The sequence below is a fragment of the Carlito syrichta genome, unplaced genomic scaffold (assembly GCF_000164805.1).
Source record: "Carlito syrichta isolate Samal-C Ts95f unplaced genomic scaffold, Tarsius_syrichta-2.0.1 Scaffold309491, whole genome shotgun sequence".
NCBI classification, from domain to species: Eukaryota; Metazoa; Chordata; class Mammalia; order Primates; family Tarsiidae; genus Carlito; species Carlito syrichta.
Genome location: NW_007253587.1, coordinates 14,373 through 26,602, shown reverse-complemented (window position 1 = coordinate 26,602; position 12,230 = coordinate 14,373). Strand labels below are relative to the sequence as shown.

Sequence of the window (12,230 nt, the reverse complement as noted above, 5' to 3'; positions counted from 1 at the left end):
CAAAAAAAAAAAAAAAAAAAAGAAAAGAAAAGGTCAGAAGCAGTGCCTCATGCCTATAACCCCAGCACTTCGGGAGGCTGAGGTTAGAGGATTGCCTGAGCCCACAGGTTCGAGACCAGCCTGGGCAACTTGGCCAGACCTCATATCTACAATAAATCAAAAAATCAGCCAGACATAATGGCATGTGCCTGTAGTTCCAGCTACTTGGAAGGCTGAGGCAGAAGGATTGCCTAAGCCCAGCAGATTGAGGTTGCGATGGCTGTGAGAGTGCCACTGCACTCCAGCCTGGGCAACAGAATGAGACTCTGAATCAAAAAAAAGGATGGGGTGTAGGGGAGGATGAGAAACTAACAATCAAGTTCAGAAAATGCATGAAGAAAAGCATGGACTTTATGTGTTCACCTGCCATGATCCCAGAAATGACGGTGGCCACCACAGGGGTGCTCGTGCGGGGATGGACTCGGGCAAGTCCGCGGAAAAGGAGCCCATCCTCGGCCAACGCATAGATCACTCGAGGCATGGGGAACATGGCACCCAGGAGGCTGAAGGAGAGAAGGGGAATGTGTGTGGGGACATGGGAAGCAGGGGCGGACAGGGGCTTCTGCTCCTTGGCCTACCTGTCATGTCTCCATCTTGCAAGCCACGACGCCTGGGCATGGGGCAGCGGATGCAGAGAAAGCCTTTGGCACTGACCTGGTGGAGAGGGCACAGAGGGTGCCGACAGCCACTGCGTATCTGACCGGGGCCCATCCGATATAGACGAAAGCTTCTGGCAAGGGATTGTCAACATTTATCTGGTAGAAAGGCATCATGAGAGTGAGGGCCGCGGAAATGCCGAAATAGGCCAGGAAGCAGATAAACAGTGAGATGGCAATGCCCAGAGGGATGGAACGCTGAGGGTGGAGGGCTTCCTCCCCTGCAGGACAGAGGGGTGTACGGATCCGGTCAAGAAAACACACAGGCAGACAGGCGCAGTGACTCACACATGGAATCCCAGCACTTTGGGAGGTGGAGGCGAGAGGATTCCCTGAGCCCAGGGGTTCGAGACCAGCCTGGGCAATTTGGTAAGACCTCATCTCTACAATAAATCAAAAATTAAGCCGGGCTCAGTGGCTCAGCCTGTAATCCCGCGCCTTTGGGAGGCTGAGGTGAGTGGATTGCCTTAGCCCAAGGGTTCGAGACCCGCCTGAGCAGGTGAGACCTCATCTCTACAATAAATCAAAAAAATTAGCCGGGCGTGGTAGCGCATGCCGGCAGTTCCAGCTACTTGGAAGGCTGAGGCGGAAGGATCGCCGGAGCCCAGCAGGTCGAGGCTGTGGTGGCTGGAAGTGGCCACTGCACTCCAGTCTGGGTGACTGAGTGAGACTCCAACTCAAAAAAAAAGAAAAGCTGAGGCAGAAGTATCACCTGAACCCAGCAGGTCACCTGAACCCAGCAATTGAGACAGAATGAAAAAGACCCTGACTCAAAAAAAAATTTTTTAAATGCCAGGCTCGGTGGCTCAGCCTGTAATCCCGCGCCTTTGTGAGGCTGAGGTGAGTGGATTGCCTGAGCCCGCGGGTTCGAGACCCGCCTGGGCAACAAGACCTCAACTCTACAATAAATCAAAAACTCAGCCAGGCGTGGTAGTGCATGCCTGTAATTCCGGCTACTCGGAAGGCTGAGGCGGAAGGATCGCCGGAGCCCAGCAGGTCGAGACTGCGATGGCCGGGAGCAGCCACTGCACTCCAGTCTGGGTGACAGAGTGAGACTCAACTCAAAAATAAAACAGGTAAAAGCACAAAGCAAAACCCTCATCTCCCTTATGTTTCCAAAAGCAGTCTGGCCACCTTCCTACCCGTCCTGTGCCCAATGGCTGACCCAACCATGTCCAAACCCCTGAAGGGACAGAATGACCATGTTACCTGTGGTGGCAATGCAATCGAATCCAACAAACGCGAAGAAACACGTAGCTGCTCCTCGGAGAATTCCATCAAAGCCAAAAGGGAAAAACCCTCCAGTGCCCAGAGGCCCCAAGGTACTGTGAGAGAAGACATGAGGAAGAACATGGGTAAGGTTGCCGCCATCTTCACTAGACTCCTCAGTTCACAAGCCCTGGGTTCCCGTGTCCCCCAGCGTCTGAGCCCATCAGCCCAAATACCCTTATTCCCACCATATGCCCAGCTCTGAACCCCCAGCCCCCAACAGTGTACAACAGTGTGCCGCTAGCCAGGAGAGATGGCTCACATCTGTAATCCCAGCATCTGTGGAAGCTGAGGCAGGAGGATTCCCTGAGCCCAGGAAATAGAGGCTGCAGTGAGCCATAATTGCAGCACTGCACTCTGCACTGGGTAAAAAAAAGAGTGAGACACTGACTCAAAAAAAAAAAGAGCCTGAGTCCAGGGGTTCGAGACCAGCCTGGGCAACTTGGTGAGACTTCGTCTCTACAGTAAATCACAAAAACTAGCCAGGCATGGTGGCATACACCTATAGTTCCAGTTACTTGGAAGGCTGAAGCGGAAGGATCACCTGAGCCCAGTAGGTTGAGGCTGAGGTGGCCATGAGTGGAGTGCCACTGCACTCCAACCTGGGTGACAGAGTGAGACTCCCAACTCAAAAAAAAAAAAAAATGCACCTTCTTACCTGGAGATAGAAGTGTTATTAGCCCGTTGGTAGTCCAGTTCTGTGAGCTGCCAGTTGTGCAAATCTCCCTTAATGAAGCCAGAGAGGATGACACAGCTCAGAACCAAGAGGTTCACGCCTGTGAATATTTTGGTAACTAAGGCCGACTCACGAGCTCCTATAGCCAACAGTCCTGTGGGAAAGACAATATTGAAGTCCAGGCGTGGTGACTGTCGCCTATAATCCCAGCACTTTGAGAGGCTGAGGTGAGAGGATTGCCTGAGCCAGTGGGTTCAAGACCAGCCTGGGTAACCTGATGAGACCTCATCTCTACAATAAATCAAAAATTACTCAGGCATGGTGGTGTGCATCTGCAGATCCAGCTACTTGAAAAGCTGAGGCAAGAAGATTGCCTAAGCCCAGCAGGTTGAGGCTGTGGTGGCCATGAGCATGCCACTGCACTCCAGCCTGGGTGACAGTGAAACTTCGACTCAGAAAAATAAAATACACACACACACACAAGTCGGGCAAGGTGGCTCACGCCTGTTATCCCAGCACTTTGGGAGGCGGAGGTGAGAGGATTGCCTGAGTCCAAGGGTTTGAGACCAGCCTGGACAACTTGGCAAGACCTCACCTCTACAATAAATTTAAAAAACTAGCCAGGTGTGGTGACAGACACCTGTAATTCCAGCTACTTGGAAGGCTGAGGCAGAAGGATCGCCTGAGCCCAGCAGGTCAAGGCTGTGATGGCAGTGAGGGTGCCACTGCACTCCAGCCTAGGCTACAGTGAGACTTCAACTCAAAAGAAAAAAAAAACCCACATAACAATTACAGGGCCCAGGATGCTCACAGTGCCAAACAGGGAACAGTTAAGTCTCGCCTTCCTGTGTCTCATACTACATGTCTCTTTTTCTTGGTCTCCAAATGCCCTCACTGATTTGCCCCCCCCCAGCTTTTCCTACCCCTGCTCCCACTGTGTGCTCTTGTCCCTGACTCCAGCCTCACCAGTGAGGAGCAGCACCAGGCCCAGTGCGAAAAAGTCTGGATATTCAGCCAGGATGCCAGGTACGTGCAGAGAAATGCCCTGCAGGGCCTGGGAGATGTGGTTCCCAATAAGGTTGTCAAAGGAAATGCTCCAGGCCCTGGCCACACTCGCAGCACCTGCAGAGGAAGAAGGAAGAACACTATTTGCAAACATAAAGTGAAGCCCTGCTATATGCCATGGGATGTATTATTCTAAAAAGAAAAGGGAGGACAAGCACGGTGGCTCAAGCCTGTAATCCCAGCACTTTGGAGGCCGAGGTGAGAGGATTACCTGAGCCTGTGGGTTGGAAACCAGCCTAGGCAACTTGGCCAGACCTCATCCCCACAGTAAATAAAAAAATTAGCCAGGCATGGTGGCACGTACCTATAGTTCCAACTACTTGAAAAGCTGAGGCAGAAGGATCGCCTGAGCCCAACAAGTTGTGTCACTGCACTCCAGCTTGGACAAGAGTGAAACTCCATCTCAGGAAAAAAGAAAAAGAAAAAGGACCTGGGTACAGTAGCTCAAGCCTGTAATCCCAGCACTTTGGGAGGCCGAGACAAGAGAATTGCATGAGCCTGGGGGTTCGAGACCAGCCTAGACAATTCAGCAAGACCTCATCTCTACAATAAATCAAAAAATTAGCCAGGCATGGTGGCGTGTGCCTGTAGTTCCGGCTACTTGGAAGGCTGAGGCGGAAGGATCGCTGGAGCCCAGCAGGACGAGGCTACAGTGGCCATGAGCGTGCCCCTGCACTACAGCCTGGGCAACAGAGTAAGACTCCAACTCAAAAAATAAAGATCTCTCCATACTTTCCATACACATTTGGTCAGTACCCATGCCCGATGTTCAGTGACAAGGAGCCAGAGATACAGGAGCCAGTCCCTAGTCCTCAAGTGTCTCCTTGTGTAGAAGATAGACAATACAGAAGGTTTGGTCAAGAGGCCCAGAGGACTGTTGGCTGATGTCATCAAAAGGGGAAGTGGCTGGGAGCAGGGGCTCTAGGCTCAGACTGGTTCCCACAGTGGACCCTTATTGGCCATGTGACCTCAGGCAAGGCTCCCAACCGCACTCGGGACCTCAGTTTCTTCTTGTGTAAATTGAGCATTATCACAGAAACTGCCTAACTGCCTAACTCCCAGGACTGTTGAGTGCCATTTTAAAATGCACTTTATTTTAATCAGATGTAGTAAGACACACAGACAGAAATGAGCGTCACAAAGAAAGGATTTCATATTTACAAATTCCTAGAAACAAAAGACACAGTAAACCATACTTGGGGAAGTACCAAGGTCACTCAGGAGGCCGACCGAGTGAGGGGAAAATGTGTGTAGGAACCCTTGTGGTGCTTTCCGCAGGAAAGGCAGGCAATGTAAGCAGGTTTCGGATTGGCTAGTTTGAATAATTTTAACTGGCTCTGGGGATTAGGGGCGGTGCCTAATTCTCTGGTACCTGGCCCAGGGTGATTAAGGCAGAGAAATATTGCCTTCTAGAGAGCAAAAGCCAGATAGAAGAGATGGCCAGTGTATGGGCTCTGGATTGGTTTTCAAATGAAAGGCACATTCCTAGACAAGGCATTTGCTAGCTCTAAGAACCGGCTAGTCGTGGGAGGGGCAGGCCCTGCTCATGGATATCCAGGATGCCCAAGCATCAAGAATACAGAAAATCAGAAAATATAGTCAGTAGAGTGCAAAGCACCTAGCAAGTGGGAGATGTCACACACACAAAAAAGAAAGAGGCCAGGCTCGGTGGCTCAGCCTATAATCCCGTGCCTTGGGAGGCTGAGGTGAGTGGATTGCCTGAGCCCGCGGGTTCGAGACCCGCCTGGGCAACTTGGCAAGACCTCATCTCTACAATAAATCAAAAATTAGCCAGGTGTCGTAGCGCGCGCCTGTAGTTCCAGCTACTTGGAAGGTTGAGCCAGAAGGATCACCGGAGCCCAGCAGACCGAGGCTGCAGTGGCCGGGAGCGGCCATTGCACTCCAGTCATGGTGACAGAGTAAGACTCTAACTCAAAAAAAAAAAGAAAAGAAAAAAATACATAAATGAGGCATCAGAGAAAATCTCACGAAGGTGACAGCTGAACAAGGACTTGAAATAATGGGGGAACAAGGTTGTGGAATGCGTCTTCCCCTCATCTACAAGAATTCTGCGCTGCTTCCTACAGTTCTTAGCTCTTCTCGGTTTGTTATTCAGTCATGAAAGGAAGGCAGAATGAAGCAGATAGGACTTTTTTTTTTAATAAATGGGGTATCGGCCTGGTGCAGTAGCTCACACCTGTAATCCCAGCACTTTGGGAGGCAGAGGCAAGAGGATTTGGTTCGAGACCAACCTGGGAACTTGGGCAACCTTGTCTCTACAATAAATCAAAAGAATTAACTGGTGTGGTGGCACGCACCTGTAGTTCCAGCTACCTGGAAGGTTGAGGCAAAAGGATTACCTAAACCCCAGCAGGTCAAGGCTGCAGTGGCCATGAGCATGCCACTGCCCTTCAGCCTGGGTGACAGAGTAAGACTCCAACCCAAAAGAATAACAAAGTCCTGGCACGGTGGCTCAAGCCTGTAATCCCAGCACTTTGGGAGGCCGAGGCAAGAGGATTACCTGAGCTCAGTGGTTCAAGACCAGCCGTGAGTTCAGTGGTTCAAGACTAGCTTGGGCAACTTGGCAAGACCTCGTCTCCACAATAAGTCAAAAAACAAGCTTGGCGTGATAGCACGCGCCTGTCATTCCAGCTCCTTGGAAGGCAGAGGAAGAAGGATCACCTGAGCCAGCAAGTTGAGGCTGCTGTGGCCATGAGTGTGCCACTGCACTCCAGCATGGGTGACAGAGTGAGACTCCAACTCAAAAAAAAAAAAGAACAGAAATAGTGTATTGCTATGTTACCCAGACTGGTCTTGAACTCTTGGGCTCAAGCGATCCTCCCATCTCGGCCTCTCAAAGTGCTTGGATTGCAGGCATGAGCCACTGCACCCAGTCAATTACAGAAGGACGTTTTGGAGGTCTTTCTCCCACCATGACCCCCTCCCAGCACAAGGTAACAAACAAAATGACGATGAAGGCCACTCCAGCTCCCCCAGGAGTCCCCTGCCTGTTCTGATCCTGACTCCCTTTGGTTCCCCACACCTTCCCCCCTGCTCCAGGACCTCACCAATGACATAGGAGAGTATGAGATTCCAGCCGGTGATGAAAGCCAGGAGCTGACCCACCGTCACGTAGCTGTAGAGATACGCAGATCGGGAGCATGGCACCCGTGCCCCAAACTCCGCATAGCAGAGTCCGGACAGCATGGAAGACAGGGCAGCCACCAGGAAGCAGATGACGATGGAGGGTCCAGCCTTGTTTCTGGCCACTTCCCCAGCCAGGACGTACACGCCTGCTCCCAGGGTGCTGCCCACCCCCAGGGCCACCAGATCCAGGGTGCTCAGACAACGGGACAAGCGGTTCTCAGGCGCCTGCTCGCCCAGCTCCAGGGGCCGCCTGCGCACCAGCTGCCGGCCAAACTGGCAAAGCGCCTGCCACAGCATCTCGGATGGAGTCAAGGAGGTTGCTGAGATCTGCGGAGAAAACCAGACAGAAAGTCACCAAGAACACTCATCCCACCTTGGCCCTAAGAGTAGGGGTGTAAGACCAACTCCTCAGAGCAGTAGAGTCACGGAAAGCAGGAGGGACAAGAATGTTTCTTATCCACCAAGTCATCCATCTGCACCTTGAAGCCCTCAAACCAAGTGAGATTTTTTTTTTCTAGAGAAAGGATCTAGCTCTTCTGCCTAGGCTGGAGTACAGTGACCCACTCATAGCTCACTGCAGCCTCGAATTCCTGGGCTCAAGCCATCCTCCCACTTCAGCCTCCCAAGTAACTGGGATTACAGGCATGCTCCGCTGCACCTGGTTAATTTTTTGTTTTAGGCCGAACTCGATGGCTCAGCCTGTAATCCCAGCATTTTGGGAGGCTGAGGCGATTGGATTGCCTGAGCCCATAGGTTTGAGACCAGCCTGGGCAACTTGGCAAGACCTCGTCTCTACAATAAATCAAAAAATTAGACGGGCGTGGTAGCACAGGCCTGTAGTTCTGGCTACTTGAAAGGCTGAAGCGGAAGGATCACTGGAGTCCAGCAGCTCGATGCTGGGGTGGCCGTGAGTGTGCCACGGCACTGCAACCTGGGCAACAGACTGAGACTCCAACTCAAAAAAAACTGTTTTTGTTTTATAAAGATGAGGTCTCACTATGTTGCCCAAGCTGGTCTCAAACCCCTAGGCTCAAGAGATCCTCCTGCCTCAGCCTCCCAAAGTGCTGGAATTTCAGGCATGAGTCACTGCACCTGAGAATTTTAATACTTTTCTTTATTTTTTTTTTTTTGGTTTTTTTTTTGAGTCTCACTCTGTTGCCCAGACTGGAGTGCAGTAGCCGCTCTCGGCTACCGCAGCCTCGACCTGCTGGGCTCCAGTGATCCTTCCGCCTCAGCCTTCCGAGTAGCCGGAATTACAGGTGCGCACTACCACGCCCGGTTAATTTTTTGATTTATTGTAGAGATGAGGTCTCACCTGCCCAGGCGGGTCTCGAACCCACGGGCTCAGGCAATCCACTCACCTCAGCCTCCCAAAGGCACGGGATTACAGGCTGAGCCACCGAGCCCGGCATTTTTTCTTTTTTGAGTCAGAGTCTCACTCTGTTGTCCAGGCTGGAGTGCAACGGCACGCTCACAGTCACCACAGTCTCAAACTGCCGGGCTCAGGTGATCTTTCTGCCTCAGCCTTCTAAGCAACTGGAACTACAGGCATGTACCAACCCACTCATCTAGTTTTTGTTATTTATTGTAGAGGCAAGGTCTCACCAAGCTGCCCAGGCTTGTCTCAAACCCCTGGGCTCCCAAAGTGCTAAGATTACAGGCTGAACCACCGCCTGTAGTCTCAGTTTGAGTCAGAGTCTCACTCTGTCACCCAGGCTGGAGTGCAGTGATACACTGCATCGCAGCCTCAGCGTTCTGGGCTCAGACAATCCTTCCACCTCAACCTTCCAAATAGCTGGAACTACAGGGGCAAGCTATCACACCTGGCTTATTTTTTTATTTATTGTAGAGATGAGGTCTCACCAAGTTGCCCAGGCAAGTCTCGAACCCCTGAGCTCAGGCAATCCTCTTGCTTCGGCCTCCCAAAGTACTGGGATTACAAGCTTAAGCCAACGCACCCAGCCAAGAATTTTACTACTTTTCAAGGTTATAGGAAGGGTTCCTGGAAGAGAAGCAAGCTTCCCATGCAGGGCCTGGCACATAGTAGCTGCTTAATCAATATGATTTGAGTAAATTAAGGGTGCTGATCTTTGAGGCCAAGTTGCCTGGGTTCAAATTTAGCGCTGCCTTTTATTGGCTGTCCAATTTTGTACAAGCAACTCACCACTCTGTCCTTGCTCGCTCTATAAAGTATTATTGTGGAAAAATAACAATTAAGATTATCATGATTCCCTTCTTTTTTTTTTGAAAATCGGAGTATCTGTCATCCAGGCCAGAGTGCAGTGGCATGATCATGGCTTGACCTCCTGGGCTCAAGTGATTCTCCTACCTCAGCCCGGGTACTGGAACTACAGGCACATGACACTATACCGAGCTAATTTTTTTATTTTTTGTAGAGATGAGGTCTCACTATGTTGCCCAGGCTGGTCTGGAACTCCTGGGCTCAAGTGATCCTCGGCCTCCCAAAGTGCTGGATTACAGGTCTAATTTCCTCCCTTCTTTGATGTCTGTTAAGTGGCTCTTTCTGGGTGGGGTTTAGCAATCAGAGAGCTCAGACTAGATAAATTCCCAAGCCAAAGATCCTGGAACCTGGGAAGCATTGTTTGCTTGGAGCAAAATGCAATTAGAATTTGGAGCCCCAGTTTCTAGGATGAATGAGAGACCTTTGCCCACTCAAAGATCCACTTTGTTCTCAGCCCCAGAACATCAAACCAGAGAGACTCCCCATTGCCTGGAGTAAGGGAGGACTCATTTTCATTCCAAAGCAGAAATTGGGCTGCTCTTTTTGGCTGTGAAATGTCTCCTCACTCCACAGCTTTGTAGGGCCAGGTTGACCCAGCAAACATGATGCGAGGGGCCCCTTAAGTATCAGATGTGCGGCCGGGAACGGTAGCTCACGCCTATAATCCCAGCCCTTTGGGAAGCCTAGGTGACAGGATTGCCTAAGCCCAGGTGTTCAAGACCAACCTGGGTAACTTGGCAAGACCTCATCTCTCCAATAAATAAATTTTGAAAAATTAGCCAGGCACGATGGCACGTGCCTATAGTTCCAGTTACTTGGAAGGTTGAGGCGTAAGGATCACCTGAGTCCAGCAGGTCAAGGCTGTGGTGACTATGAGCACACCACTGCACTCTAGCCTGGGCAACAGATTGAGACTCCAACTCAAAAAAAAAATCAGATGTGCAAGTTAGCATTTTGCTTCAAGCAAGGATCAAGACCCAGGAAACTAGGATTAGAATCTTGGCACAACCACTACCCTGTGTCTCTGAATAAGCCATTTACTTCTCTGAACCTGTTTTCCCGAAAGAAGATTTGGAGTCTCACTCTGTCGCCCAGACTGGAGTGCAGTGGCCGCTCCCGGCCACTGCAGCCTCGACCTGCTGGGCTCCGGCGATCCTTCCACCTCAGCCTTCCAAGTAGCTGGAATTACAGGCATGCGCTACCACGCCCGGCTGATTTTTTGATTTATTGTAGAGATGAGGTCTCGCTGCCCAGGCGGGTTTTGAACCCGCAGATTCAGGCAATCCACTCACCTCAGCCTCCCAAAGGCGCGGGATTACAGACTGAGCCACCGAGCCCGGCTGTCTTTTTTTTTTCTTTTTTTTTTTTTTAAAGGAAGTCAACGTTGGGATGGCAGTGAGCATGCCACTGCACTCCAGCCTGGGCAACTTGGTAAGACTCCATCTCTACAATAAATCATAAAATTAGTGAGACATGGTGGTGCTCACCTATAGTCCCAGTTACTTGGAAGGCTGAGGCAGAAGGATTGCCTGAGCCCAGGAGGTCGTGGAGGCTGTGGTGTCCCTGAGCTGCCACTGCACTCCAGTCTGGGCAACGGAATGGGATCCTCCTCAAAAAAATAAAATATCTCCAATGAACCCTTATGCACTGTTGGTGGGAATGTAACATGTTGCAGCCGCTATAGGTAGCACTATGGAAGTTCCTCCAAAAAATTAAAAATAGAATGACTACATGATCCAGAAATTCCTGTTCTGTGTTTACATCCAAAAGCACACCCATGTTGACAACAGCTTTACTGAGAATAGCCAAAAGGTGGAGGCAACCCAAATGTTCACCTATGGGTGGATGGAGTAACAAAACGTAGTACATACAATCAAATATTATTCTGCCTTTAAAAGGAAGTTAATTCTGGGGCGCAGCAGCTCATGTCTCTAGTCCCAGATATTCAGGAGGCTGAAATGGGAGGAATGCTTGAGGCCAGGAGTTGGAGATCTAGGGAGGTTCTGTCTCTTTTAAAAAAAAAAAAAAAAAAAAAGGGAGAGGCCAGGCTCTGTGGCTCAATCTGTGTTCCCAGCACTTTGGGAGGACGAGGCGAGTAGATTGCCTGAGTCCACGGATTCAAGACCAGCCCGGGTAACTTGGCAAGACCTCATCTCTACAATAAATTTTTTTTTAAATTAGCCTGGGGTGGTAGTGTGCACCTGTGTTCCGGCTACTTGGAAGGCTGTGGCAGAAAGATCGCCGGAGCCCAGCAGGTTGACGCTGGGGTGGCAGTGAGCGTGCCACTACACTCCAGCCTGGGCAACGGAATGAGACTCCAATTCAAAGAAAAAGGGGGAGAGGAGGAGAGAAATTCCTAGAACATTAATAAGCTTTGAGTGCATCTTGCTAAGTGAAATAAGCCAGTTACAAAAAGACAATCAATGTATGATTCCACTTAGGTGAAGTCTCTAGAGTAGTGAAACTCAAAGACAGAAAGCTTCCAGAATGCTGGATACCAGAGGCTGGAGGGAGGATGGAGTAGGGAGTTGTTTTTTAATACAGTTTCAGTTTTGTAACATAAATTTGGCTGTGAATCTAAATCTGCTCTTTAAAAACAAATGTCTTTTTTTAAAAAAAAGTTCTGGCCGGATTTGGTGGCTCAGCCTATAATCCCGCGCCTTTGGGAGGCTGAGGTGAGTGGATTGCCTGAGCCCATGGGTTCGAGACCCGCCTGGGCAGTGAGACCTCATCTCTACAATAAATCAAAAAATCAGCTGGGTGTGGTAGCGCATGCCTGTAATTCCAGCTACTTGGAAGACAGGTGGAAGGATCGCCAGAGCCCAGCAGGCGGGGCTGCGGTAGCCAAGAGTGGCCACTGTACTCCAGTCTGGGTGACCGAGTGAGACTCCAACTCAAAAAAAAAAAATTAGCCTGTCATGGTGGTACATGCCTATAGTTCCAGCTACTTGGAAGACTGAGGTGGAAGGATTTCCTGAGCCCAGCAAGTCAAGGCTGTGGTGACCAGGAGCGTGCCACTGCCCTCCAGCCTGGGCAACAGAAACTCCAACACAAAAAAAATAGAAAAGAAAAAAGAAGCCAGGTTTGGTGGCTCAGCCTGTAATCCCGCGCCTTTGGGAGGCTGAGGTGAGTGAAT

At 50.5% G+C, this 12,230-nt stretch overlaps 1 protein-coding gene across 1 annotated transcript in view; it reads right to left on the bottom strand.

Annotated features, from left to right (window-relative positions):
* LOC103269813 (cationic amino acid transporter 3-like) overlaps positions 1 to 7,149 on the bottom strand; it is a 14,492-nt gene extending 7,343 nt beyond the window's left edge. Inside the window, exons 1-6 of the mRNA XM_008067374.1 lie at positions 6,774 to 7,149; positions 3,607 to 3,762; positions 2,633 to 2,794; positions 1,905 to 2,021; positions 694 to 916; positions 403 to 542 (exon numbers count right to left, since the gene is read on the bottom strand). Coding sequence (XP_008065565.1) covers positions 403 to 542; positions 694 to 916; positions 1,905 to 2,021; positions 2,633 to 2,794; positions 3,607 to 3,762; positions 6,774 to 7,149 — 1,174 coding nt within the window. The remainder of the gene's footprint in view (positions 1 to 402; positions 543 to 693; positions 917 to 1,904; positions 2,022 to 2,632; positions 2,795 to 3,606; positions 3,763 to 6,773) is intronic.
* Positions 7,150 to 12,230: the final 5,081 nt, after the last annotated feature.